At 55.2% G+C, this 27,835-nt stretch overlaps 10 protein-coding genes across 10 annotated transcripts; 4 read left to right on the plus strand and 6 right to left on the minus strand.

Annotated features, from left to right (window-relative positions):
- Nucleotides 1-992: 992 nt before the first annotated feature.
- B0H18DRAFT_904367 (uncharacterized protein) lies at nucleotides 993-1,883 on the minus strand (the record flags this gene model as incomplete). Its single annotated transcript, XM_048041483.1, has 3 exons — nucleotides 993-1,621; nucleotides 1,677-1,759; nucleotides 1,815-1,883. The coding sequence occupies 3 exons, from the start codon at nucleotides 1,881-1,883 to the stop codon at nucleotides 1,471-1,473; spliced, it is 303 nt and encodes a 100-aa protein (XP_047896988.1). The 3' UTR covers nucleotides 993-1,470.
- A 4,904-nt stretch (nucleotides 1,884-6,787) lies between these two features.
- B0H18DRAFT_833396 (uncharacterized protein) lies at nucleotides 6,788-7,110 on the minus strand (the record flags this gene model as incomplete). The annotated part of the gene is made up of 3 exons (XM_048039426.1): nucleotides 6,788-6,854; nucleotides 6,904-6,986; nucleotides 7,042-7,110. Coding segments are annotated over 3 exons (219 nt in total), but the record flags the coding sequence as incomplete, so codon positions are not given.
- A 5,242-nt stretch (nucleotides 7,111-12,352) lies between these two features.
- Nucleotides 12,353-13,334, plus strand: B0H18DRAFT_71159 (uncharacterized protein). Its single transcript, XM_048039215.1, has one exon. It carries the CDS (start codon nucleotides 12,659-12,661, stop codon nucleotides 13,289-13,291), a length of 633 nt encoding a protein of 210 aa, XP_047896990.1. The 5' UTR covers nucleotides 12,353-12,658; the 3' UTR covers nucleotides 13,292-13,334.
- Nucleotides 13,134-14,232, minus strand: B0H18DRAFT_988750 (uncharacterized protein). The gene is made up of 5 exons (XM_048044924.1): nucleotides 14,109-14,232; nucleotides 13,939-14,044; nucleotides 13,681-13,893; nucleotides 13,522-13,626; nucleotides 13,134-13,471 (listed from the first exon to the last, which is right to left on the minus strand). Exons 1-5 carry the CDS (start codon nucleotides 14,216-14,218, stop codon nucleotides 13,379-13,381), a joined length of 627 nt encoding a protein of 208 aa, XP_047896991.1. The 5' UTR covers nucleotides 14,219-14,232; the 3' UTR covers nucleotides 13,134-13,378.
- Nucleotides 14,233-14,431: 199 nt separating this feature from the next.
- On the plus strand, nucleotides 14,432-16,331 carry B0H18DRAFT_1116172 (uncharacterized protein; the record flags this gene model as incomplete). Its single annotated transcript, XM_048033381.1, has 4 exons — nucleotides 14,432-14,801; nucleotides 14,915-15,036; nucleotides 15,091-16,212; nucleotides 16,269-16,331. The coding sequence occupies 4 exons, from the start codon at nucleotides 14,432-14,434 to the stop codon at nucleotides 16,329-16,331; spliced, it is 1,677 nt and encodes a 558-aa protein (XP_047896992.1).
- A 277-nt stretch (nucleotides 16,332-16,608) lies between these two features.
- Nucleotides 16,609-19,261, minus strand: B0H18DRAFT_1083429 (Nup85 nucleoporin-domain-containing protein; the record flags this gene model as incomplete). The annotated part of the gene is made up of 10 exons (XM_048031664.1): nucleotides 16,609-16,865; nucleotides 16,921-17,175; nucleotides 17,229-17,653; nucleotides 17,708-17,899; nucleotides 17,961-18,362; nucleotides 18,415-18,659; nucleotides 18,712-18,799; nucleotides 18,848-18,924; nucleotides 18,975-19,073; nucleotides 19,136-19,261. The coding sequence occupies 10 exons, from the start codon at nucleotides 19,259-19,261 to the stop codon at nucleotides 16,609-16,611; spliced, it is 2,166 nt and encodes a 721-aa protein (XP_047896993.1).
- Nucleotides 19,262-22,282: 3,021 nt separating this feature from the next.
- B0H18DRAFT_988782 (uncharacterized protein) lies at nucleotides 22,283-22,818 on the plus strand. Its single transcript, XM_048044925.1, has 2 exons — nucleotides 22,283-22,401; nucleotides 22,453-22,818. Exon 2 carries the CDS (start codon nucleotides 22,485-22,487, stop codon nucleotides 22,728-22,730), a length of 246 nt encoding a protein of 81 aa, XP_047896994.1. The 5' UTR covers nucleotides 22,283-22,401; nucleotides 22,453-22,484; the 3' UTR covers nucleotides 22,731-22,818.
- Nucleotides 22,819-22,843: 25 nt separating this feature from the next.
- B0H18DRAFT_871846 (histone-fold-containing protein) lies at nucleotides 22,844-23,308 on the minus strand (the record flags this gene model as incomplete). The annotated part of the gene is made up of 4 exons (XM_048040186.1): nucleotides 22,844-22,960; nucleotides 23,013-23,122; nucleotides 23,173-23,230; nucleotides 23,282-23,308. The coding sequence occupies 4 exons, from the start codon at nucleotides 23,306-23,308 to the stop codon at nucleotides 22,844-22,846; spliced, it is 312 nt and encodes a 103-aa protein (XP_047896995.1).
- Nucleotides 23,309-23,622: 314 nt separating this feature from the next.
- B0H18DRAFT_1083431 (histone H3) lies at nucleotides 23,623-24,199 on the plus strand (the record flags this gene model as incomplete). The annotated part of the gene is made up of 4 exons (XM_048031665.1): nucleotides 23,623-23,662; nucleotides 23,722-23,774; nucleotides 23,830-23,979; nucleotides 24,029-24,199. 4 exons carry the CDS (start codon nucleotides 23,623-23,625, stop codon nucleotides 24,197-24,199), a joined length of 414 nt encoding a protein of 137 aa, XP_047896996.1.
- Nucleotides 24,200-24,460: 261 nt separating this feature from the next.
- Nucleotides 24,461-27,478, minus strand: B0H18DRAFT_871853 (cytosine-5--methyltransferase; the record flags this gene model as incomplete). Its single annotated transcript, XM_048040188.1, has 14 exons — nucleotides 24,461-24,650; nucleotides 24,706-24,783; nucleotides 24,837-24,888; nucleotides 24,939-25,315; nucleotides 25,375-25,710; nucleotides 25,768-25,869; nucleotides 25,936-26,158; nucleotides 26,208-26,338; nucleotides 26,391-26,761; nucleotides 26,813-26,845; nucleotides 26,900-26,971; nucleotides 27,026-27,131; nucleotides 27,193-27,297; nucleotides 27,351-27,478. 14 exons carry the CDS (start codon nucleotides 27,476-27,478, stop codon nucleotides 24,461-24,463), a joined length of 2,304 nt encoding a protein of 767 aa, XP_047896997.1.
- Nucleotides 27,479-27,835: the final 357 nt, after the last annotated feature.

A 27,835-nucleotide genomic window follows, 5' to 3' on the forward strand; every position in this document is an offset into this window, starting at 1 on the left:
GATAATAGGAGGGCCTTCCAACGACGCGTATGCTGGACGACACCTGCTGAGCACATGGCCGACCACATCGCAGGGGTTTTGAATCAAGCGATTTGGTCCCCGACCTTTGGGCACAAGGGGATAATGTTCTGTATGGCTGGTATGAGTCGTACGACCAGCGGCCCCCGTCCAGGGCATGAGGATCAGTATTCGATGGACTGATGGACTGTTGATCGGGAGACTCACCCACAGGCCTCAACAACACTGCGATGTTTGCCACCATGAATGTGGGTCCGAAACAGTCTATGTCGAAGGTGAGGTCGGTCACTGCACACTGATCACCGCTCACGATCGCTTACGCAGAGGAAATCGTTGCATACAAAGGCATCATGGTGCCCAAGACACTCGCGCCTTGGATGGATCTACTCCGACATCGTGGGCACACAATGAGCGCCCACAATAGTGAACAGCGGTGGATATACGCGTACACATCATTGTACGATTGGGGAGGACTGGCCGGGCCAGCGGGGTCGTGGCCGAGGCAGGTGCTTCCTGCTGCGTACTGCTCCAGGGTATCACTCGCTCCCCGTGTGCCAGGCGGGCTGCCATCGCGATTGGCTGGCCAATCTGTAGGGTGGGGGCGGGGTTGGTCTACGCCTGCGGCGGCCCAGCTTCTCTGGGAGTCCCGCCACTCGAGGATCACCTTCTCCCGCCCGGCCCTTGCCGCTGCCCCAGTCGCGGCGCTCTGTCGTCTCCCGCAACAGCCATCGCATTCGCGCTGCTTTTCAGCGGCCGCCTCAGCCTTCTAGCCGCCAGTTCGACTCGGGGCGCCTACACCGTCTGCGCAGGAGTCTGAGGCTCACAGCCGCATAGACATCTAAACCTGACGGCGAGAGGTGACTTGTTCTATGCTTTCATGTGGTATCAAGTCATGCGCACAACGACGGGAGGACGGCTCGGATCTGGTCCGGCCGCGGCGAGTTGGCTTTCTGTGCGAGTCGCCGCTGACCACCATTTTTTCCTGGCGCCGATCTCTCTCCCCTACCCACGTCCTGGGGTCTGCTCAGCCGTATTCACCGCCCAGGCATCCTTCGAATGCAGCCCAGATCGCGATAGGACGGTAGGCTCGGGTCTGACGGTTCCATGGGCCTCATGACAACCCAAGACTACATGGCCTTTCCATGGATCCCTAACTTCCACAATACCCTGTCGCCGTTTACGTGCTATCATCTCCAGACGCATTGTCGCGAGTCGTCCTATTCGAGGCGCCAGGCTATCGGTTTGGTGCGTCAACGTGGAGGCCGTCGAAGGTTGAGAGGCAGAGTGTAAGGGCGGCTCCAATCTCCGTGACCATCTCTCCGCGAGGGCTCTCTGATTAGTATGGCTCTCATGATCAAGAGGGTTTATGCAAGCTCTATAGAATGTACGTTGTCTGTGGAAATGATTTCTGCTACGGATCGTCCTTGCCGTTCGAATTCTTCACTCTTTCGACTACTCATCTACTCCACTGTTCTCCGCTCCCGAGCCGTCCGAATCACTGTGTCCATTGGCACCCTCTACCACTGTCGCCGGAGTAACTCCGCGGCATGCGTCGCAATCACCACGGTCCCTCTCCATCACGAGATGCTGGTCGACTAACATTCTGCGCGGACGTTGTCAGCAGGCGATCATGCCCTGCGATCTCAGGCTCCTCTTACTCTTGGTCGCATTCGGCAAGGCAGTTGTGCTCAAAACTCTTGTGACGTGCGCTGATTTTGCACACCGACCTATTGCAGTCAAGCTGTGCTAACCTTTGTCACCATTGCTATACGTAGCGTCCAACAGGTGGTACTCACGTAGTGTCTTCTGGTGGGGACATGGTGCCCACACCGGAATTCGCAGTACGTGATCAGATAGTAGCACATTGTCGGGCTAGAAGGTGGGCAGGAGCTTGAGGGGGAGTCCATGGGCTCAGCAGCGTACCTTATATAACTGTGTCGGCTTTCGAATGCGGATGGTATCCCATTGGGCTGGGCTGCGGACACTCGCATTGAGTTCACAGACATCTACGTACCTATTAATTGAAGCTTGAGCCAGCTGCCCGGGTATGTCACAGGTATCTCGCCCCTCCAGTCCCACTTCATTTGACGGAGCCTCCTTCGGTGCTTCTAGGTAGTATCGATTCATCATGAAGCAAATCGCTCGCCCCGATACGCTGGTTGGCGCTCAATACTTGTCCTAGCAAAAGGACTATGGTTTCCTTCCTCGAAGGTATTATCCCTTTATGCAAGTACTCTTCCTGTGTGCGCTTGCGCATCAAACCCTCATTGGTTTCATTGCTAGGTAGGCGCCTACCAGGTGACTGCTGTATCAAGGCTAAGACGCGCAGGTCCGGTTTTATCGAATTCATTTGCTCGCGGAGGCAGTTCAACAACCCACAGATGGTAACAGCCACACTTGCATTGTAAGTAGTTCACCATAGTACCACGCACGCTGAACACGATTGGCAGTAGAATTTCTTTTGATATGGACGGCACAGTCAATATGAATCCGGTGCCAAACGCTGGCTGGAGGCAATGCATTTATGTGCTATACGGTGCGCTCTGAACAGACCACATGGATGACGGCCCATAGCGGCTATGTTGAACTATGTGTCATATGTCGTCCGGGCCTCCACGGGTCACTCAGTGCATTGTCACCTTTTCCCGTCATCTTTGCCAACAAGCGCCATTCGTCGGACTGAGCGGGTCATGATTGCCACATATTATTTGCGGACGCCGCAGCGAACCCAAAATACGGCTGAATCTGATAGAATTTTCCTACTTTCACATTTGCAAGGAGCAGTATAATTGTAAGAGGTAGTGTCGAGACTGGTGAGCACCGTAATCCGAGTCGGTCGCCGCTTAAGCGTCGTCGGCTCATGGCTAAATGGATGCCTCCCCCTCCTCCTGCCCGCCACTGAATACTGAATGCTGGGTATAATTGTCGAGAACTTGAGCGACCGACACTTTGGCTCAGGCGTGGTAAGCGCTTGGTGATCGTTAGGCAGCGAGGTGCGTCATTATTGCGAGCCAACTTGAAAACGGATAGCGGGGCCATCACAGATATATTAACAGGGCGCGAATCATCCCGTCTGGACGCCGTGGTGAACGTTTGAACGTTGGGCGATGAGCAAGCCTTCGAAGTCGCTTGACGGCGGCCTTGCGTTGGTGCAGTGGACGAGTTCGCGGCCTCATGCTGGGTCGTTTGAGACCTATTCGAGGCCTAGCTTCGAAGCTTGACATAAACGGTCGTCGCCGTGCGGAAAATTCAACCAACTCTCCTCGGAATGCGCCGACATGCCAACAGGTTGGTGAGTGACCTTCGCTGGGCTGTTTCGATTTCCCATACGATGGTGTGCGACAATCAACTTGGGGCCGGTTCCGAGTTGACGGGCCAGACAGTGACGTCGCGACCTACGGGTTCCGAAAGAGGCGCAGGATCATTTCGCATTCCAGCACACGGCTGGTAGCGCTTAAACCCGTCTCTAGCGGGTATAGCGGGTGAATGCCCTTGCGGTGCACGTCGACCACACGTTGGGCTTGGGCGGAGCGCCCAGGTGCATACCCCTTCCGAATAGACCTACACGCGGAGAATCCTAGACATCTGGTGATGAGTGTTGGAAGCAGCCCCTGCGGGCGAACTCACTGGATTAGGCGGCGCACATCGTGGTGGTACTGTCAGTCTTTAGTCAGTCTGCTCCGGACCACCATCTATTAATCGATGAACCATACGTGCCGCAGGACGCCCAGTACGTGAGGGCGCATCGACTGACCGAAATGACTACAAAAGCCCATGCGATGAGCGCAAGCATGGACGAACTTGAATAAGGGCTCCTGGTGGCGTTAGTTACTGAACATTGACGGTTCGTATACGCAAGGTAGAACGGAAACAAGGCAGGAATGTGAATTGATGACGAATTTATGTCAAGGCGAGCCATTGGCAGGCTACCGTGTGAATTGACAGTTAGTCTGTGAGTGATGCAGGCGATGCAAAGAACTCACGAAACGAAGTAGCATGATTGATATTGACCTGAGCACGTAGATGCTTCGCGGGAACACAACGAAGCTCTGAGGTGTAGTGTGACACGGTCAGAGTGTCTGGAGCCTGGCGCGTCGGGCGGCTGTGTCCGGATCGTCGCCAGGACCACCTGAGTCCAGAACGTCATGGTGCGCCCAGCTTTTGTATACTGCGCGCGGAATATATATACTGAGGCGTTACCCACAGATCCTGATTCTCATCTTTGCCGAGGTCTTGGGTCGAACGCCTGACTGCGGAAAAGGTAGTAGACGTTTATCTGCGTTCTTTTGGGTCACCAACACAGGAAAATCCCAAGGTGTTATATGATAGGCGAAGTAGTGGTGCGAACGGCATGAATATTCGGAGAGGCGACCTGCGCAGTTGTGGTTCACACTCGAGGTAAGGAGCGCTCTACTAAATCACGGCCCACCGACATACTATATCGGGCCGGGATCTCGGCGAACACCCTGCTCAGCCACCCCATGCATTGTTCAACAATGGCCGCCGGCTAGATGATTTGGGTGGGAATTACGACGTCGTATTCGTCTCAATTGTAGCTATCGACTCGTACCCTCACTATGAGAAACGGATCAATTTTGCCTTTGAGACGATTGACCGTGACCGAGCGAGTAGCCGACCGGGCACGCTGACCTCCGAGGCAGGCTGCTTAGTCAGCATACACATCAATTCAAGCCGATGACAATAGTACAGTTCGTCGACCATAGCTCGGAAAGTAAATCTGATCCGAAATTTCATGCAGCCTACTGTAAAAAAACTGTCTCCCGAACGGAGTAAGTTTTAATTGAGGTGTTCAACGAAAGGAGCCTTATTTACATATTTTCACCCGCCAGAACTGGTGTAGGGGTGCACGTGATGGTACAGGTTTTGAATGCGGCCTATCGTACCTCCGTATAGACCAGACCGTAAGACCGCCAACGACAGCTCAAGCGAGCCCTCAGTGAGGCCTGAGGCTCAGTGAGGGATCGTCTTGCGTGCGGCGCTCGAAGCCCCGCCATGAAGGAGTCGCTCGGGACTCCGAGGGAGAGGTGTGACCTTCGATTCAGCAGTTCGGGAACCTGGGTGAGCCGTTGCCTTTGCATTTGTGCGTCGCCTCGTTCCGATTTGCGGGAGTTTGTCTGGCTGCGTATTGGTGCCCGCTCGGGGCTCCACCAGCTTCCCGAAGCGTCCCGTGCGATGCATGACTGGTGCCGAGCTAGATGGTGGGTGAGACCCGCGCGCAGGCCAACACATGTGGTGGTCCCGAGCCTGTTGGTAGTGGCACCGTTGGAACACACATAGTAAGTCGCACGATCCCATGCTGCGCGTAAAGCTTCGGGACCGCCGGCGGCTCTAGACCTCTAGCAGATCGCAGTGAGCTCGAAGAAACGTTGACACGACGGACTCTCCCTTTCTTGCGTATTTCACTTGCCATTCGTAGATCCCAGAAGGATACTGACGTGCTGCTTGCAGGGTTAGAAGCCATTGCCGCTCAAGCACGTCGATACATTGTTCACTGACTGCGGAGATCCACGGCGGCCCTCGTGAAGTCTGCACAGATGGCACGCAGAGACCTGAGCTATGACACATCAGTCAACGGTGGTAAACGGCGCAACTACATGCCTATGTCCTCTCTTGGCGGCACAACATTTCGCCGGCCGTTCAAACCCTTCTTATTAAAGTAGCTTGTCGCTCGCTACAGCACGATCAATGGGCGAACCCAACGCTCACTTTCCTCGTCTGTACGTGCTCAGTGCCAGGGATTAACTAGACTCACTCATCAGACAGGGTACAGCAATAGGAATGGCTCCAACGCGCACACGTCGGACGACGCCCAAAGCCCTGGGCCCATCTGGAGTCTGAACCGGGCCCGACCTTTGGGCGCAGCGAGCTGCAGCTGTGTTTGGTGGTATGCGCCGTACGACCGGTCGCCGATGGCCCACGTAGCGTCCAGGGCATAAAGATCAGCCATCGACGGACCAGTGGACTGTAGGTCGCGAAACTCACTGCAGAGGTACGGACTTCAACCTAGATCAGTCAGACAGTCTATCGCTGCAGACAGACGTCGGGATGCCGAAGATACATCCGCCTGGTTAGGCCTGCTCAGGGTCTACCCCGATGTTGTGGGTGCACGACGAGCACCCACGACAGTGTGGAGAGGGTCTCGCCAGCAGGGTCGTGGTCAAGGACGTACTGCTCCCTGGAGTTCGGTGCCGCTCGTCTCCAGTATGCCAGCAGTGGCTGCCGTCGCGGATTGGTTGGCCAATCTGTGGGACGGGGGCGGGGTCGGCCCACGCTTGGCCCACGCCTCTGCGGCCCAACAATACACCGCTTCTCGCAAAATCCGGCGACGCGAGACCCCCCAGCTCTCGCCCAGCCTTGCTGCTGTTCTCCTCGTCGCCCTCCCCCTCGCCTGTCGCGTCTCGCAACGTTGATCGTCCTCCTTCTGCACTCTAGCCACGGTCTCAGCCGTTTTGCCGCAAGTTCGACTCGGGGGCGCCCTCGCCATCGACGCTGCAGAGGTCATCGAGAGACAGAGTGTTGTGACATCTCCAATGCCCGTGAGTATTTTTCAGCGAGAGCTCTCCAATTGGTCTGGCTTCTACAATGAACGGACTGCACGCTACAGGATCCGAAAATGCTTTCTGCTAGGTATCGTCCCCGCCGTTGGGTTTCTGCGCTCCATCGACTACTCATCTATTCCACTGCTCTCCCCTTCCGAGCTGTCCGTATCATTGTGTCCATTGGCACGCTTTACCAATATTTCCGGAGCAACCCCGCGGCATGCGTCGCAATCACCGTGGCGCCTCTCCATCACGAGATGTTGGTCGACTAACATTCTGCGAGGACGTCGTTGGCAGGTGATCATGCGCTGCGATCTCTACTTACTCTTGGTCACATCCCCCAAGACAGTCGTGCTCGAAGGTCTTGTGGCGCACACTGATTTTGCACATCGTCCTATTGCAGTCGAGCTGTGCTGAACTTTGTCACCGTCGATACATGTGGCGTTCTACATGGGGTACTCACGTAGTGTCTTCTGGTGGGGACCTGATGCCCACACCGGAATTCGCAGTACGTGAACAGATAGTAGCACATCGTTGGCTATAAGATGTGAAGGAGTCTGAGGGAGGAGTCTGCGGGCTCCCGTATATAGCTGTGTAGGCTTTGAGGCGCGGATAGTATCTCGTCGGGTGGGCTGCGTGCATTCGCATTGAGTTCGCGTACTTATTAACTGGAGCTTGAGCCAACTGCTCGGGCATGATATAGATATCTAACCCCTCCAGTCGTCCCTCATTTCTCGGAGCATCAGCCAGCGCTTCGAGGCGATATCGATGCATCATGAAGCAGATCGCTCCCCCTCCTCCTGGTTGGCATTCGGATGCTTTGAAGGGAGGAGGGTTGCCCTCTGCGAAATCGGTGTCCATTCAGAGAGGTGCGTTTCCCGAAGGCACTGGCGCGTCAAAGCCTCACTAGTTTCATTGCTCGGTAGGTAACCACCAGATGACTACTGTACTAAGGCTATGACGCCGCAGATCATGTTTTATTAAAGCCATTTGCTCGCGGGGGCAAGCGCAGATGGCGACCACACTTGCGTTGTGAGCAATTCCTTATACTGCAAACGCTGGCACGATTGGTACTAGAATCCCTTATGACCTGAGACAGCCATGGTCATTACATTCCGTGCCAAGTGTTGGCCGAATGCGATCTACTCATGCGCTTTACGGTCACAATTGGCTACGTGGATGGCGGCCGTGAAGGCTATGTATGGCGACCGGGCCTCGACGGCTCATTAAGTGCACTGTCTCTTTCTACCATCACGTTTGCTGCATAATGTCATTAGTCAGATTGGATCGGACTATAGGACTGTTTCGCAGGCGCCGCAGTGGCCCAAGTTGTGTGCGGACTTGGTGATCGTCGTCGACGTCACTGTCGGTCGCCGCGTGAGCGTCCGCTGGGTGGCCTTCCTCCTTCCCGCTATCGAGCAGTTGAGTGGCCGACACTTTGGCTCAAGCACGCTTGGGAATTGGTATAGCGGGCGGCGTATTATTACGACGGGCCAAAATGTCGGAACTGACAACGAGGCCATCGCAGACAAGTCAGCAGGGCGAGGTAAACCTGGGTGGTCCGTCCCTCTTCCGCGATGCTTGTGCCTCAATGCTTCAACGTTGGACATGAAGCTTTGAAGCGCGCGGGACTCCGAAGCCCCTAGACGGCGGCCTTGCGTTGGCGCGGTTGGTGTCCCAGGTGTCGGTCTCCTCAGGGTGGACCTATTCGTGGCTTCGAATTCTCGACCACGAGTCACGACGAATGGACGCCGTCACCGTGGACAGAGGCCTACAGAGGCCGACCGACTCTCCGCGGGACCCTTCGACGCGTCGCCCCGTCGGTGCGAACGATCTTCACCGGGCTGGTCCTATTTTCCCATGAGTTTACGGTGTGTGACGATCGATTGTCGCAGTATAAGTACAGGGACAGACAGCCCAGGCGGCGCGCCAGGTTTACCCCTCGATTACTAGGTACACGGCTGGTAGTGTCGAACCGAGTCCCGTCTGTTGTGTCGATGCTTGTCGACCGGACGTTGGGCTCGGACCAGCAGCCTGTGTAGATCTCGTCCAAGGCTGCCCGTAGCCCGTAGCCATGTACGCGTCCTAGACTCATCTAAAGATGAGCGTCAAAACTAGTCCTCGCGCGAAGTGCTGACCTAGACGGCGTGCGGCTTGGTAGCACTGAGTCTTCTCCTGTCTTCTCATCCACCGAATGATAACTCTGTGTCGGCGCGGTAGCGTGCTATTCGCAGGCGTTACATATTAGTTGGTGGACTGAGGAGATGCGAAGCACTCACAAGTAGCGTAGAGTTCTAGATGCCACCTCCCGGCAACAAAACCGGTACGTGAGGTGCAGTATAATCTCAAAAGTGCCGCTTGTGCCTTTGGTGGCGGGTTTCGGATCGTCGCCAGGGCCATCTGACTGCTGACGAGGCACTATGAAGCGCTATCTGCGTTCTAGTGGACCACTGACTCTCCCAGGAAGTGCGAGGGAGACGCCCGAGGCGAAGTAGTGGTGCGAATGTCGGCATGTTACTTGGAGCAGTCCTGGAGTCGTGACGCATGGTGAGCTCGAGCAACACCCCGAGTCTCGCACCACAGGCGGAACTAGGCCACTACGATACACTCGTTGATATCTCAACACGTAGTAGTGCTAAACGGTTATCATTGATATAGTTGCACCACCTGGCACTTGGCTCAAGGTTTGGCTGCATGGCTGCCAGCGAACTCAAAATATCAGCATCCACAAATTACCGGTACCATGAGCACCTAGTAAAGCTCGAAGCTATCACTTATATAAAGGCCGAAGTTCATACGGAGTGCCCTCCCACTTGCATCCGCTTCCTACCCGCGCCACGATGTGCTATCACCTATTCACGTATCGCCAGTACGACTGTGGGCACCAGGTCCCGACGAGGAGACACTACGTACGTTCCCCGCATACGTCCCAGCAACCGGCAGGATGACTGAACTCGCATAGATCGATTGTAACATGACCATCTGCATAATAAGTGTGCGCCACAAGACGATTGAGCACGACTGCGTCAGCGAGTGTGCACAGGCGTAAGTGAGCGGCGCGATGTCTGAGCCGCATGCCGATGACGCCTCGACGCAGGATGTTGCCCGATCAGCATCTTGTCATGGAAAGATATCTCGGCATTTGCGATGCATGTGGCGGAGAGACTCAGCCTGCTGCACGACACCACGTCAATGGCAGCAATGGCCATACTGATTTGGGAGAGGAGTCAAGCGAGGGGGAGACGTAGTCATTGAACGACGCGTTTGGATTAGAGCGAACGGTGGTTGATGGTAGGAGAGTGCCTGGCAGACATCGAGTGTAGCGTACAGCGAAATGGCAATCCGCAATCGAACGAAATTTGAACGACCACCTTGTGCTGGCCAGCGATAATTTAAGCAAGGTGTTTCCGCTACCCATGCGGGCAGAGACATCCGTGGAGGACTGCTTACGAAAATTCGAGGGGTCCCTCCCCGACATCCCACCACGCCTCCAATGATATGATGATGCCCAGAACCACGATCCGGGCTGACAGCGGGGTCTCTTTAGTCAACTGCGCGGAAAGGAAAGGCGGTAGTCCCGAATGCAGTCGGATAGAAGCTGCGGAGGTTCGCCTTCCCAGTAGAGAGTGGGAGAGCAGGATCCAAACAAGCAGTGGGAGTGCTGGCTGTGATGATACTACCGCCAGGAAGCGCATGGAGGCAATCTAAGCATGGAACGCCGGCCTGGAGTCAGATATCCTATCGTGGTTGCAGCTGTGTCCGAGGGCTGCCAGCTGATGGACTAGGCTAGAACGTCCCCAGAAAGTGGGTGGCAGGGACAAGCGACCGCGCAGAGAGCAGTGCGGGGAGAGACAAGGGGTGGCCGCTGGCAGGCACCATGCCAGCCAACCCGCTGCGTTGCGCTGTTACCAAAACCGAGTCCGAGCCATTCTCGGCTCATCCTCCAGTCGTCGTCGTGCGCCTGGGGACTCTACGACCATCGGTCAGGTCCGGTTGAAGCCCTGTACGACCGCGACTGGAACACTGGTCGGCGTTGGTGACAGAGGGAGTAGCGGTCCCGTCGATGCGAAGATCGAGACGATCGCGACGGCCAGCGACGTTGAGCGCGATGACGGCGAGAACAGAGAGAGAGTGGGCATTTCAGTCCGAGGGGTGGGAGGAACGGTAGATGGCGGGGCCTCAGGCCGCCAGGCCGCCCCCGACTGGTTGGCCAGCCAATCCATCCCCGGCTAGTCGCCCTTCTCGTCCTATCTTGCGTCCACGACCATCAATACCGAACGCCACCAAGACGCATGTCTCTGACCCCGCATGAGTTCGCCATCCTGGACTTCCTCAGTCGTTCCAGTCGGTCGATGCGGTCTCGACTTACCCGTGCGCCCTCTGAGTCATCCGAGTCGCTCCTCGTATGCCAACGAGGGGTACGCAAGGTAAGCCTGTGTTCGACTAGTGTCACCGTTCCAATACCTGCATCGTGGTCTGCAGCGACGGAGCAGTACAGAGTACGGTGAGTCGGTGGTCGCGAGCTTACCTCCAATACATACCGTCTCTGATCCTTGCTCACTGGCATGGCGAACAACCTATGCACAGTGCTTGCAACCCCCAATAGCCCACGAATCTGTGTTCCGAACGCCGGCGGGTAATGCAGAATTTGAATCATCGGCGAGTATTGCCCTATTAGAGTCTGGATCCCAACCGGAGCGTTGTTGGCGGCAGCTGAGATGATCCACTCCACAGGCATGCATTCTTCGTTTCGTTTCGCAGGAGGGTACGACCGATCAAGTTGCTGAATTTCCACAACTGCTTGCGGCCGGCGGGAAGACGGTGTGCTGTCCAGGTGTCTATCATCATAGGTGTCCTTGGAAGGTTGGGTCCTATCTGCTACACCGTTGAGCCTGCGATCCACGATCGGAGGTGAGGACGTACTGCGCGGGGTCAAAAACGCTGAGCTGCGTTGGCTTGTCGTCGTGTCCAGGACGCACAGCCGGATCATATCTGACGAGTTTGGCCCGGTGCAAGTTTGTACCGCGTCAATGCACAGCTGTACACCAGGCGCGTAGTTGTGCCGTTTCCGCTTCCAGGGATGCTGGACTGACGTATTCAGGCGATTCTCGAAGAGTTGTTTACGCGGAGGCGTTTGACAGGAACATCTGAGTTGCCAGCGGGCTCGGAATATAGTCATCAAGCATGGTACAACCAGTTAATGGCCTGCAACTGCGACATGTCGACGTACATCTGCAAGGAAACACCCATGGCGAAGGTATCGCGTATCAATCGCCGGCGTCCCTGGTCTTCGTTTCAAGGATCCTCCCCCAATCGCGGGTGTTAGTATACTGCTGCGGTATGCCGAGGCCCGTGATAGTGGCCCCGAGAGGCAATCTTATGGGGCCTAATGCGTCCACAGCGCATCGTTCTCGGGCACCACTTGGACAAACAGCCCACGACAAGCCCACGCTGCCGCTGAGAGACTTACAACTCCCAGAACCTGCCTCGCCCATGGTCTTCGACCTCATGCTATGCTCTCCCGCTCGCGCGCGCCGCAAGACCTGGAATCTGGATCGCGCGCTACGCTGGCTTCAATCTTGGCCTTTCGCTGTGTCGGGCTACCACAACGGCCCCTCGGCGACGTGGAGGAGTCGAAGAGATCTTACTGGAAAAGATCACTGGCAAGTCAAACAGACTCAGAGCGACAGTTCAGTGCGTGTTACAACGGACGCTGGCAGCTGCCGCAGCGCTAGCTGGGGATTCGGCTCGCAGCCCCGAGCTCCAGTGGTTGCCCGAATGCCCATCTACGTCTACTTACCCTCAATGGTCGCTACTCGTGCTTCTTGAACAATTTTGATATCCACCTCATCTCGGCTACAAGTCCTCTTTCCTCACAATGCAACGACACCTCGTCGACACTACAACCCCAGCATACCCAGCATTCGGTCTTCTGATGCGTACAAACGGCCCCTTTCAATGGATCACACCTCTCGCTGCTATTCTTGCCGGATGACCTGCCTCGGCCACACTTCGCCAAACGTACCGGCACAAGTTAACAACTCGATGTAATATTGACAACCCACAGTCGAACACGGACGATGATGGACCGCATTGGAGGGCTCTCAGGGTTGCGAACTGTCTCCAAGGATCACCGATGGTCTTGTGTTGTACATTCAGATTCGCTGGGACCAAACGGGCTATCAAGTGCGCTCACACTCAAACGCGCTGTTCAACCTTGCTACCGGCTCACAAGTGCGTTCGTAGTTTTCGCTTGCCAAGTTGACCGACGCTCACTAGAAGCAAGAGGCAACGGGACATTCTTTCGTCCATCGGAGATCCCGCCGCGTCTGGGCGAGCGCGACGTCAGACATTTCACGACAATAGACAATATGGGACCTGGTACACTTCATGGCGAGTCTCGTGTCCATCTATGGTGCTCGTACTCCGGGTTGTCCCCGGGATGCTGCAAACGTGCGCCTGTACATCTGATTCCTGACCAACCGACAATAATCAGGTTACGTTCGCTTATAGGTACTCATGGGCTCCTCGATCCTGACGTTGAATTCTTCCAAGTGTCCCATCAAATCACGAACTCTCGAATCACTGTCATTTTTACCACCAGCACTGGTGTCAGTCTCGTCAATCATACTGTCTGCGATCGACGCGGCCCGACAGAATACTCAGTCAGAGCCCAGAAACGCACCGTTGATACGCTAGCTGTGACTGACTAGGGATCGGCCGATCTAGACGACCGATGTTATACATCTCCACAGGTACAGTATAAAGGACCACTATAAAAAACGACCAATAACGTACAGTCACAAGGGACGAGTGGTACTCACGGACTCCGCGGTCTGCAGAGCCCAAGATTGGATCTCCTCCATGGGAAGCTGGTCCCATCTTGCCTGGATCTGCCCAAGATATAAACGTGCATTGAGCGAAGAACGGAGGGGGGACAGACCTCTGCTAACAAATCTAGTAATTGCGACACCTCTGTGTCAACCTCTTCACGTGCCTGCATGTTCCTCTGCATCTGGCTTTGCAGCCGCCTGTTCTCCGTATCGAGCTCCAACGAAAGATAAATCCTGCAGTAGCCATGCAACGTAAACAGCAGACATACTGATTGCAGTTCAGCACGGAGACGGTCCCGCTCCTTGTCCAGCAGGGGAATAGTGCGTGCGCGGACAGCTGCGCTGGGGTGAAGGTCTTCTCGCCATACGTCCCTCCCGTCATATCCAGCTTGTTTCTTCGCACGAGACTCTGTCACGACCGCGTGCAGGCTGTCGAGGTTCTCCCGGACGTTGTACTGCTTCAGCAGTTGCTCGCAGCTTTCCTACGATCGGTCAGCTTGTGGGGGCGCATAGGTGAAACAACTCACAGTGATTGAGTCCTCCATGTGCCTCGAGACCGTTGTGAAGATGCGCGGAGCATTCTCCGGCTGCTCTTCGCACCAGATCGCGAAGCATTCCGTGAAATCCTCGTACCTACCACGAAGCGAATATTAATGTTGTGAGTGAGCATGTCATTTGCCGAAGGAAGAGTGCTCACGTCCATTTGTGCGCGGCCCGCTGTATGGCTAGTTGTAGGGCAGAGTGGAAGTAGGACCATCGCTTGCTCGCCGGCTGCGACTGCGAAGACGCGTTCGCTTCGGTCGACATGGTCGCGTCCCGGGAGCCGCGCACTTAGCGGAGTTTAAAACGGCGCGCTCTAAGCCTGGCGCGTCTGTGGCGTAGGCGCTTCCGCCCTCCTCCTCTCCTCACAAGTTCTACGCCTGGCAGACCCTCCAGCGTCCTCGCCGCAGTACGTCTCACGAAAGTCACTTCTCTGGACTCAAATTGAGCGCAGCCGCACACTTCGGTAGATCGGTCTCAATGTCAACGGGCACTACGGAACCCAGTGTCGAGCCGACGTCGCACCGTCTGAAGCTGAAGACGCGGCCTACGGCTTCGGCGGTCCTCTGGGGCCATCTTCTGTCCAGCAAAGATGCATCACAGACAGCATCCAGCACCCGCTATTCTGATGTATCTTCCTGCTCCCCACTCTCCGGTATCACTCCTGTGGACAAAACCGGGTCATCCTTGCGTATCCTCCTTCACGACACCCAGGCGAATCTGGAGAAATTCTCGGATCGGGTGACCAAGCTGACTGGAGATATCAACGAGAGCAAACGCGAAATTGGTGTGGTAAAAGAGCTCTTGCAAACCGATCACGAGAAGGTTATAGAACAGATGGTTGAGTTAGGTTAGTGAATGCGCAAGTATCAGAACATCGCGTATTCCTCTCACCAGCTCAGTGTTCGAGCACACTCAGAAGCTTCGCAATGCTCATTTACGCAGTTAATAGATGCCAGTCAGAGATCCAGCGCGCCATCGGCGTCCCTGCCCAAGCAGCGAAAATACACGATGTGCGGGCGGATCTCACCAGGGCCGATACCAGACTCACAGCGCTGGAGAGTAAGATGTATATGTTGCAAGTGGTATGTCGATTCCCGAGATACGGACGCATATATGCAGCTGACTTCCCTCCGAAGATCAACCAAACCCAGTTGCAGGCCCTCCAGACGGTTCAAGACCAACAAGGGAAGATAATAGCTGCTATCTCGCCTGTGTTGCCTTTACTGCAAGCCATCCCCCTCCATATCGATAACTCTAGGAGAGAGCTCTTGGACGGCTTCCGCGACCTGCGCTCAATGTATGCAACCGCCAATGCCCAAAGCGTCATCCTTAACCCTCCACCAGCATCAGCGGTTCCTCAGTACCCACGTGGTCCCTTATTCGCGGGCTCATCTCCGGCGAACCAGAGTGATTCTGGAAGACACAAGAAGCGCAAGCTGGCCGATGAGCGGACACCCGACGGTCCTGCACTCCGCATTGACGCCATTAACAGGCTTCCAGATCCTTCGTGCACTACTGCTACTGCTGAATATCCACCACAGGATCCGCGTCCTACTGCGAATGGTCAAACACCTCGTCGCCTTGTCTCAGGCCAACCTCCTGCCTCTCCTGACGTACCTTTACGTCTCGACCATCTGAAGCGGAATCCCTTTCGCACGCCCCACCGACCGCCTCCGGTGAACCTGCTTCCGCCGAATGCTGTCCCTCGTACATCTGATTCGGCTCTGTCATCTGCTGCTCGCCGTGACGTCTCTAGCCATACCATTCTTAATGGCGCTGTCCTGGGATCTGCCGCAAACAACGCTCGGTCACCTGTCGACATGCTGCAGTTTGGCGTCGGTGCTTCACGTAATGCGTCGAAACCTCCACCTCCGGTCCAGGGGACGCCGAAGAACGCCAACTCGTTGGCGTCGACCACCAGCACGCTCTCTCAGACTTCTGTCGCGCAACCGGATCGTGCAGGAACACCGTCAATAAGAGGTGGTGTCGCGAACTCGACCGATGTACGCGGATCTAGGATGCAGACAAGCCCCGCGACACTACGAACGGGGGTTCAAGGCAGCTCTTCTACCATCAAGCTTCCTGACGCTCGTCTGGCCACGTATCCCGATGCTGTACCTGTTACTCCTGCTCGATCTGGCCTTCAGCCTCGGCTGGATGTTTCTATTCTACGCACCTCTGCGAATTCTCTCGGTACGAACGTAGGCAAGCCGATGAGCATCAAGGATGTGAGAGCGCTAAATGCTACACCGGCATTCGTGAGTCGTACGCGATAGTGTCCTCTGCAGAGCCTGATGATGTATTCCTTCCGTAGCGCAACGAAGAAAAGCGGTTCATACCGCTGGACGACGATGATGATGACGACCTGCTGGAGTAGTGATTTTTGTAAGATTCACTTTCGCGTCGTGCATTTGTCGACCTGTTCTGTCGTAGACTAACTGATGACAGTACGGTTGGCAGAGCATAGTCGTCATTCACTACACGCAAAAAATGTGGTGCTATCAATATATGTCGCTATGAATACATACATGTTGCAGGCTCAGTGAACCGCCCCGACTATTTGTTTCTTGATACCCTTTCTTGTCGGCGTGGCCTCGCCCTACGTAGACAGGATATGGCGCTACAGGCAAAGAGCGAGTTCGCGAATATTGTAATCAGTACTGGGTATTCGCTGACCCGACCACTGTCCTTCCACCGACGCCTATGACGGCGCACTTCGCATAATATCTGGCTAGTGCAAGACGCACGGTCTGCAACCGTTGGAGCGCATGCGCCTCTCCCCCTGTTTTGGTCGTTCGGGCGAGGATTGAGAGGTACTCATCCGCAGATCCTTGTGTGGACCGGATATGGATCTCCTCTAGACGGTGCAAGAGTAATGTCGCATCGACAGACGTGAACAGCATGGTTTCGTCTAAACAGCCTCGTCAGTCAAAGAGCGACGGACGAAGACATAGACTGAGACCCACTGCATTGCAGCAGCTCTACCGCATCCGAGAGCAAGACAGCCCACCACGATTTGGGCGCGATCTCTTCCTGCAGCATCGAGACAAGGTCGAACGCGGCTTTTTGCAGGTCGCCACTGAGCCGTCTGTGGTGGAACTCCGCAAAGCGCACGGCAAACATCAGCCGGAAGATGAAAATGCCATTCGCCTTCGACTCCGACCGCAGCGTCTGCAACGAGGGGGCGATCTTCGCTACTGATCGTGCGTATTGTTGTGGTCCTGGAGACAAATGGACGTCAGGGGCAGATATGCACAAGGACTGAGCGGCGTACCATGTGTGATGTAAACATCGAGCATGCGATCAACTGTACGGCCCAGTCCAGCCCAGTCCTCGGCAGAAACACAATAAGACACAGCCAAGCCGTACTCGTTCTCCCGCATGAACGTCTGCGCAGCGATTCTGCACACCATCCGCCGGACTGCCTCGCGCTTGTGCTCGTAGCAAGAGGCGTTCACCTCCTTCAGCACGCCTGCGAGGGTGCCGGAGCGTATTCGTGCGCTCTCTTCGTCTGCGTCCACGGCGCCTTTCGGAGGCTGCAGTTTGAGGGGCACTCTCATCAGCACCTCATCCGCCATCTGGTGTCCGATCACGCCGCAGGTGCACAGGTAGTCGACAGTGATCCGCCAGAGCCCAGGGTCCGAGCGCATGTATTCGCAGTAGGAGATGATGTAGTGTTCGCGCAGGGTCGATTCGGAACTGCGCAGCGACGTTAGCCGGAACGGTGGTACAGTCGCTTTCGGCGCAACTCACTCGTCGGGTTCCTTATCGACCAGGTCGAGCGACTCCATTATATCTCCGAGATGTGCGGCGAGCCAGACGTCAAGTCGCGCCGCCTCCGCAAGTACACTGGTCGGCTTGCCGAGGAACATCGCCGAGTGAACCACGTCTTCCAAGTTCGTCGGATCCGGCGGCATTTCATCCAGCAGATCGGAAACTATGTCACTATGCCAGGTCAGCCGGGGGGGCGTTAGTAGGCTAAAAGACAACAAGCGTGACGGCTTACGGAAGTTCTGCCCTGCGGATGCGCGTGTTCACGAAGACGCACCACACCGCACAAACCTCCTTCCAGTCTCCTCCGAGATCCACGCATACTCGCTTGACCACGTCTTCACGGCCCTCGAGAATGCCAACGATATCGTCGACTCGGCCCCACCAATTCTCGAAGCCGTCCTCTCGCGCGTCCTCCGGTACGCGATCCAGCTCGAGACGCACGCTCTTCACCTTATCACGCCAGCGACGCGCAGCGATTGCGAAGTCGCGCTCCGCGGTGAACTGATGTAGCCGAGGGTGGTTTGTGACGAGCGGTATGAGGTGTTTGGAGAGCTCTTGGAGGAAGGGAGATGGGTGGTTGGAGAGGACGTCGAGGAAAAATGCAGAGGCACGGGAGAGACCGCGAATGGTTGCTCTGAGGCAGACGTTAGAAGAGTGACGGCGTGAGGGCTCGGGAAATACTTCACCGAGTGAGGTACGGCCAAAATGTCTCATCTTCCCAAGGCCGCTCGAGGCTGCTCAGATGGTCACCTTCCTCGGTCGTCGGCTCTACGTAATGTACATTAAGCCATTCCATCAACTCGTCCCCCACGGGAACGTTCTCGTAGCCGGGCTCCGGCACGTAGAGCATGGAAAAGAGGGAAAAGCAGGTGTACAGCTTGCGGTAATGTTCGGCGCTGAACTGCAGAGGCTCTGTTGGAGGCAGATCACGCTGTAGACCACGCTGAGTAACCCCGAGCTCTGTATGTAGCAGTGTCTCTTACGGAGCAATACACACAACACTCTTTGCAGAAGTTGATGTAGTCGAGCGTCAGCTTGTTCATTGCTCGCGCACAGGTATCGTCTTCGGAGCTATGGCACAGCTATGAGAGGAAGGGCATGGGATATGGATTGACATACATATCCACGTTTCGCGCGCGAGCGTCGTTTCGTAGTTTCTGCACCGCGGCAAAGATGATAGATGTATCGGTGACGAACTACGAAGACAGTCAGCCCAAAGCGCGAGAGTCAAGGTATCGTAACATACAATGCGTCGTTCGGAGGTTGGGGCATCATGGGGTCTCGCGAGGTAGATGTTTCGCTGTGATGAGGACGACTTGCTCTCCCGAGGGTTTCGCGCATCTGCCTACACGATCCGTGGTGAGAAGTTATCTATACGAGGCTTAAGGCGACAGAGATACTACGTACACTCGCAGACGCAAATACGGCCACGGAGTCGTCGCGCGGCGAGGCACATAACGACAAGGTTTTGCCTGAACGCGCAAAGTCGTCGCTTCGGCCCTGTTCGAACAGTGGCGGTTGTAGCACTGGCATCCTGAAGCTTCTTCAGAGAATTTTGCTTGTTGATTCCAGGTGCCGGAAGACAGAAGGTTGTCCGAGAATGATGTGGCGACACAGACCAGACTGAAGTGAGATCACATTGAACGCGTCTGTAGCGCGTTCTAACGTGACCCCTTTCAGCTTGCTTACACTGGTTTATAGAACAGTTGTTTTCGTTAAATATGAACCAATCCCTGTTTGGCTTAATCTGACTCGCTGGGTGCGAGCCCTTCGTTCTTACATCATTATGCTTGAGGCCTGAGGGGGCTCATGCTTGCTGGCTCAGCGTATCTTCAGCGTCCTGGACCTACATGAGACTCCTCTGGTGGGTGGCTAGTCCGTTCCCGCAAGCGTTAACAATCGTCAGCAGCATCCGTGAATGTTTGCGTGGAGCAACACGATGCGCAGAAGTGTGTTGATTTCAAATGCGAGAAGATGACGAACTTAGGGCTCTGGAGGGCTCTGGAGGAGGAGGAGGAGGAGGAGGAGGAGGAGGGTATTCCATTTCTCGGCCATTTGTGCGCGGCGGACTTGTCCGCTTGCTCTGCTGTCATTCCCTAGACCAGTCCGCCCGGCGTGATATGGAAACAAAGATCCAACCTCGGTGGCGCACTGGAACTTATACTGTGTCGTCCATACTCTAGCAGATAAGGACTTTTGATGGGGAGGACGGTCTTCTATGTCGTCCATAGGTTGTGAGTGGATTATGACCGGTCTCATCACATGAGCGAGCCTGCATCGCCTCAGGCCAGCCCATACGCTGTCTCTGATGAGTTCACAGATCATTGTTGCCTCCGCATTCTGCGCCTGCCTACGCTTCACCCTACTCCTACCGCTGTTACTGATCCACGGCACTCAGAACCTACCCTCTATCCTCACGGGCTGCCGTTTCTGCCTCGGGTGATTGCGCCCACTCGCCGCCCCAAGTTCACGACTTTCACGGGTGAGACTCGGCGGGATGGTGTCTGCCCGACATAGTCTGACACTTTTCATGCTATACAGGGCACCCATAGTCAATCTGCCATCCGGATATCGCTCGCAGTGCAAAGCTAACGTAGTGCCGAGGTATGAAGACAAGCCACTGGAAGGCCATGCTCCGAAAGTGCGGGATGCTTCAGCGGCCCACATACTCAAGGTATGACTTCCCTCTGCTCTGGCGCCCGCCTCGAATGACATATCGACTTGCTTGGTCGACACAGTGATACCTATCCGATATTTCCGCAGGAACTGATCGACCGCATCTGCGAGTTCCTTCGGTACGATCCTTTCACACTGACGAGGTGCCGCCTCGTTCCACACTTGTTATCACGGATCGGCTCACATTGCGGACCCGAGAAGCCTTGGAAGAACAGCACGCATGCTCATGTCGAAAGGCAGCCGATCATACGGCAAGCGCTTTGTTTGGCTGGATATTTCGGAGGACCCTCGAGAGCCATTTGCACACATCTGGCCCATGCTCATCCCCGGGAGTCTTCTATCAATTGTCGGGGTGGATCTGAGCAACTGCAATTGGGCAGCTATTCTTCGACTTCCTCTCGTACACCAGTGTGACAACATTGAGAATCAGGCAGTGCCACTTTCAAAGTATAGCGGAACTCCGTAGGATTTCCAATGCACCACCGAGCCTCGAAAACCTGTATCTCTGGGACCCCACACGCCAGCACCCACTCGTGCCATATTCGGTGCCCCGCTACGCTCCCCTGTCCCACAACAAGCTGAAGACAATCGCTCTTCAGACTGTTTACTCAACTATCGAGTCGGGCGCTCACTTATGTGCCACGTACTCGTACGCAACGGAGCTAGCTGCGACAATGATCGACGGGATCCTTGTGCAGACGGCTTGTAAGGTCGGTTACCGCCCCGTCTAGCGTCTAGAAGTGTGAGTCGTCGTCTCGTTCAGGCATTAAAGGGTCAATGAACGGGCGACTGACCACCAGACTGTCGGCAACCTCTTCTTCACTACTCCTCATCAATCATCTCCACGTCATCATCGCTATCGTAGTTTCTCATGCGCGGCGTCTGCAAGCCACGGCAGGTATAACAGTTCTCGTCCTGCCTGTAGAGGCAAACAGCCCGGTCCGGAAGGCTCCTGTGCACCTATCAGGGCCCGCGCGCATCTGCTGCAGTACGGATGAACTCACATCTCCTTGCAATCCGCAGGGCATTTGTGAGTGCCTGGGCTGTGTAGCTGGCTCAGACGACACATGGTCATGTTGCAATCGATCTGCATGCAGGGGTGTTCGTAAGTAGTCACTTCAGACCGATAGCTATGCTCACGTAGTGCCTCTTGATGGCCCAACGATGTTTGCAGCCACCCTCAGTGAACGTTATGACATGATAGCACATTCTTCTCGATGAGCGTGCTGCAAGATCGTTTGTGAGGGCTGGGGCGATGCGGTCTGCGCTGGCGCGTCGGCTCCCTTATATGTCACAATCCCTCGAAGCCAGCGTCCGGGACCACGGCGACGGCCCCAAGCATGACTGCGCGCACGTTCCACTTGCCGTGCACCTTCTGTGCTCTACGGTCGTCATAAGAGCTCCCCTCGGGCAACGCAGTGTCTCTCAGAGCGCGCCGTTACCTTATTTGCGGTGCAGCAACTGCTAAGTGTAAGGAGTGACTAGTTGTTACTAGTCCTCGATAGAACGATATTGAATCATTTAGTATGTTCACGACCTCTATGGTATGTTATCGAAGGCTATGGAATATTCGAGAGTACTCGTGAAGATACAGAGTAGCTTACCAATGCGAGGATCGCTGCGAGTATATAGGAAGGCCGAAACACTCGCAGACGACACGCTTTGCTGGTCAAACGTCTACCCCTCTCGTCTCGCCTCTTGCCTCTCTCTGTACCATCTACTGTACACCTGTACCCGTAGATAGTACATCCAACTCCTTTCTCCCTTTCTCCCTTCTCTCGCCCTCCTCGTCGGCCTGATCACCCGTCGAGCCCTTACCTAAGCAAACCGCGTGAGGACTGAACCCTTTCGTACAAGGCGTAAACTCGTCTTGTTACACTAAGTTACTGGTCACCATAACTTAAGTCATGGCACTGACCTTATGCATTATCGTCCAGTATATGGAACTTGAAGGTCACCAGATCACTTCGGGCAGTTACCCCACTTGACGTTCTGCCCTATGTTGTTAGTGGTAGCCAGTCAGGAAGATATTGAGCGAAACAACATACACGCTGTACAAGCTACATCCGTAGCAATCCCTATGGCCCCGGATATCAATATGACCAGGGCAAGACCCATACCGATGACATTGGCGGACGACTCGGCGGGACGAGTCGTCAGACCCTATGTGGAGCCTTCTACAACCCGGAACCACCGAGACCCAGTCGCCCCACTGCCCCGACGAGTTGATGTTCCGATATGTACGCACTGTAAGCATGATCATATAACACACACAGCTTCTCTGGCGCACCGAGGTCCGAGGCCACTGACAGCTCGAAGAACGTAGCGAGCACGCACACTTTGGATGCGATCATGTGTTTATATGCTTGGCCTAGGACATAAGAATAAATACAACTACAGTAGGGATACAACAATACATCGCAAATACAAACGAAGCCCCTATGCACCAAAACCGTACAAGGTACGACCCGATCGCTTCAAGGCATAGACAACGTCGAGTGCGGTAACAGTTTTCCGCTTTGCGTGCTCGGTGTATGTGACGGAATCGCGAATGACCTGGAGAAAGAAATGAAAACACATGTTGTGTCGAGATCAATTGATCACGTACGTTTTCCAAGAATATCTTGAGGACACCACGGGTCTCCTCGTAGATGAGGCCAGAGATCCGCTTCACACCACCACGACGTGCGAGACGACGGATGGCGGGCTTTGTAATGCCTGGACCGACATCAGCACGCCAAGTCGTTTAGAAGAAGAGGCAAACTCACCTTGAATGTTGTCACGGAGAATCTTCCGGTGACGCTTCGCACCGCCCTTTCCCAGACCCTGAAGCCAGAGTCAGCAAAGGAAGCAACATCAACCAACAAAAGCAGTTACCTTTCCACCCTTTCCACGGCCAGACATTGTTCAAGAGGAGTAAAAGTGTTAAAACGTTGGAGAGTGTTGGTTAAGTGCGCGGTGGTGGCGACAGTAGATGGGGGCCAACTGTGCGCGGACGCCGCGTCTTATAGGACGCGACTGTGGCTGAAGGCGCTAAAGCACGTGACTCTGTTGAATGGGATTCATCGCGTCTCAAAGCACGTGCGGCGCGCGCGACGCGCCTGTGGCGCCAGAGTATATAACGCCGCGCCCAGAGAGCACTTGCCCCCAACCCGTCTGCCTGTCACCCGCCCACTGCTCCGCACTTCAACTCATCCACTCGTCTTCTACAATCAACAATGGCACGTACCAAGCAAACCGCCCGCAAGTCCACCGGTGGTAAGTAGTCTCCTTGTCATTTTTAGCTCAATGATCTTCATAACGCGCGCGTACAACAGGCAAGGCGCCCCGTAAGCAACTTGCAGCTAAGTCTCGTAAGACCGCCGCACCGGTAGGTGTGCTCCAAGCTCCTGCCTTCGACCATCCACTTACGTAGATATCTGTAGACACAGACGGGCGGCGTGAAGAAGCCTCATCGCTTCCGGCCGGGGACCGTGGCCCTTCGGGAGATTCGTCGGTACCAGAAGTCGACCGAGCTCCTGATTCGCAAGCTTCCGTTCCAACGTCTAGTTCGTGAAATCGCTCAGGATTTCAAGGCAAGTCCTTTTCACCAACCGAAGCAATCATCATCTAACGGTCTTCTAGACCGATCTCCGCTTCCAGTCCTCGGCTGTCATGGCTCTCCAAGAGGCTTCGGAGGCATACCTCGTCTCGCTATTCGAAGACACCAACCTTGCGGCTATCCACGCGAAGCGTGTCACCATCCAGCCAAAGGACCTTGCACTCGCGCGCCGTTTGCGTGGCGAGCGATCATGAGCTTGTTTATTGTAGTCTAGGTGTAGAGATTTTGTATCATGGTGTACTCCTAGCTAGCGCAGTCTCATTCTAATACCCTTTTATCGCTTGGGTTATGCCGGTGTTCGTGAAACGTTGCCTGCATCCTGGTCAAGCTAAATCGTAGTGGACCGTGTGCCTTGCGTAGTGACTATCTTATATGTAGTGTACAGAGTGCACAAGGATGTTGCCGATGCAATGCTGAATACTGTACTGAATACGAAACGGATGTTACGCAGAGCGCTATTCGGTCCCTGCTGTATCATCGACCTTACTGAGGAGGCTATCGTCGATCGTTACTTCGTCTACCGTTATTGCGTCATCGGCGGCATCTGCATTATCGGTGGCAGGTGCTGATGCTTCCGACTTCTTTCGAGCTGCGTCCTTGGCTGCTGCTGTGATATCCTCGCCAAATAAACGCAAGCTTAACGCGCTATGGAACACAATGAGATCCACCATCAGGGTAACAACTGAAAGGCCGCGCTCACCTCTTAGCTTTTTTGTCGATCATCAGTGTCAACGATACGTTGGACTTCCATATGGGCAGGACCAGCTCATGCGTCAGTCTGCATCGCGATTCCGAGTAAGCATACGGATGGCGCTATAGCCGAATGCTCACGTTGCATTGTGCACTTGCCCCGGGGGGAACCGGACAACATAGCTGCCAGTCGCTAAAAGAAGGGTCAGAGCATGCGCACGGGGAGTGTTGCTAGATCCTCACCTTTTGACTCGATGAGCGACTTGAACGGCTCCGCAAACCCAGAAGACAGCGGATAGTATGCCTCCATCAGGATTTTCAGCGCACCCACATCGGCCTCGATGATCGCTTCGGGCTCGATGTACGGCAGCACGACGGGGAGTCCTTCTGCAAGCACCCGGAACTGCGCCTCAACGCCCTCCCGCTTCGCCTCGACTCCCTCTTGCTTTGCAAACACCTTTGTGCCCGCTGTCATCAGACGCATCCGAATGTAGTCGTTGTGCTGTACAACGTGCTTCACGATGTCGTTCGTCATGTATAGGGAGCGGACGGCGTCGCCCTCCGGGTTTCGGACGAGGATATTTTGTGCGGGGAAGGAGGGCTGCAGGCGGAGCTTCGTCCTGGTTTGCATTCGCAATCAGGAATAACTCAAGGCACCATGACGTAGGACCGGACGTACATGCACGTCTGGATGATCGGGTCGTCGGGGGAGACGAAGGTAAAGGGGTTCTCTTTGAAGTGAACAGCGCCTCCATCCCCCTTCTGCTTCTTCCCTTTCTGCTGCTTCTTGAACTCTTCTGGACTGATCACAGGCGTTGTCTGGGAAATGGAGTTGGTGGCGGAGCTGGAAGTACCCTCGTCGGCGGCTTCATCCGGGAGCTCTTCGTCGATGTCGTCGGTCGTCTGGACGTCCGACGCTTCCTCCGTCGTCGGAACCGGCTCAGTCGCGAGCTTTGGCTTTTTGACAGTGGAAGTTTCCAATCCATCAACAGCATCTGCGTGCCGTTTGCCGTCGCTGACGAAATGAATGTTGATGAGAATAAACAGACGCATGAAGAGCCACGACTCCCACCTTTTGGCTACATCTTGAGTACTCGTCGCTGGTGGGGGGATTTTCTGCAGTACCGCGACGAAGAACCCGCCTGTATCTTGCAGGTGAGGATATATCCGCATACTGAGGTTTTAAAAGCAAGGAGAAGTAAGCGAACGGTATTAGATCGAGAGTTACCGAGCCACTGACCATCGGGGCAGATTCAACTTCTCTGTTTCTTCTGACGTAGGCGGCCAGTGGGACTCCAGCATTTTGCTCTGCTTACGCTTCTCGTCTGAAAGAGAGTCCCAGTAGTCCTTGTAGGTGAGGAAGTCCGTCGTGATATTGCGGTCGACCGTAGGGATCCAGGTAGTCATCCCTGGGCGATGGACAAGGGCGGGTAAGTGACTTGACATGTCGACCAGTTCGAACCCTGTCAGACTGTTAAGGCTATTTTCTGCTACATCTGCGCTGAGACGGACCGGGTATTGACTTGAGAGCCGCTGCTACCACCGCCTCGTTCTCAACTGGGTTCAATGAACAAGTCGAGTAAACGATCCGCCCGCCTTTCTTCAGCATGCGCATTGCCCGTTCAAGAATGCGAATCTGCAGGCTTGAGCGCGGAGTGAGAGATTGGGATCACTCCGATGGGGCAAGCGACATACCTATGCAGGCCATTCCCATCCATGGGCTGCCAATGCTTCCATATCGCGACATTTTTCCGGAGCGTACCGTCTCCGCTACACGGCACGTCGCACAATATCCTGTCAAACAGGAGCTGGTACTGTTTCTTGGCGGCGATACGAGGTTTTGTGGCCGACGGAAAGATGATCTGTTCTGAAGGGATCTTGATCGCGGGGTAGATGGACGCGTCGTGATTGGTGACAATGAGCGCGGGCGAGGGGAGGCGGGCAGATTGGTGGATGAGCATGTGCGTGCGCTTGTAGTCGCTGTCGTTGGCGATGAGCAACCCGCTCGGGTAGGACGATGCGTTCATGCTGTCGTGCGCGTGGATGGCTTCTAGAAGCTGAGCGGTCTGTGGATATGAGCATTGGCGGTCACACAGAAGGAGACGCGCTCATCATACCTTGGAACCTGGTGCAGCACACATGTCTATGACCTACATATTGATCAATGAAAAGAGCAGTTCTGGCCGGATAAATAGCGCATATACCCTGTGGTGCGGCTCGACCTCGAGAAAGAGCGGCGGGAGCATGCTGACGGCCTCTTGCCGAGATATGTTGCCCTGCACATACGCTGAGGACGATGTGTGAGCAGACGGACAAGTGAAAGTGCTCACCACTTCGGTCTCGTATACCAGAAACGAATGAAACTTCTTGAACTGTGGCGACTTCCGGACGACTTTCTTCGCTACATTCAGCTGCCAAGCAAGCCCTTCTGGGTACCTGTGCATAACGTGTGTTGATACACCCCGCAAGCGTGCCACCTCTGAGGAAAGGAGCGTACCAAGGAATTTGGGTCGGTGGAGGCACTGCTTCGCCCTCGAAGACAACGTTAGCCATATGCGGTACGTGAACCTCCTTGATCGTGTCGTTCAGCAGACGTGCCGCTCTGACTCCTCCCTTAAGCATGGTTGCAACCAGATATGCGCGAAGTAAACTCACTGTCTGCTCCCAGTCACCCGAAACGTCGTAGGAAGCGGAGTTCTCATAGCCTCCAAGAACGACTCCCATTCGCCCTCCGGCAGAATCTTCTGAGTCTTGTAGTACCGCTCGAAGCGTTCGTTGTGCATGTCATCCTTGGCAATCATATCCGACCGCCATTCTCCGTTGTTGCGGTCGCCGGTGGGCGCACTCCCAGCTGCAGCGCCGCGGCCCCGTTTCCCGCCAAGGCCACGTTTGGCTGCTTTCTGGATTCATGAGCTGGAGACAAGTCGTCTGATGTAGGAGACTAACGAACTTTGCTTCTCGGCATGGTGTTCTGAATTCTTGTCTGCAGCTGAGATTGATAAATGCTGGTTAAAGGACGGAAATGCGGACGAAATAATCTGCTTCTCAGCCCGCAGAGATCGATCGCGCGACACACGTGCGCGAGGACCGTGACAGTGACCGACGCGTCCGTCACACCTTCCGCCGATCTCGTGTCCGAG

Source organism: Fomitopsis serialis, assembly GCF_022376445.1.
Source record: "Fomitopsis serialis strain Sig1Antser10 chromosome Unknown B0H18scaffold_12, whole genome shotgun sequence".
Classification (NCBI taxonomy): domain Eukaryota; kingdom Fungi; phylum Basidiomycota; class Agaricomycetes; order Polyporales; family Fomitopsidaceae; genus Fomitopsis; species Fomitopsis serialis.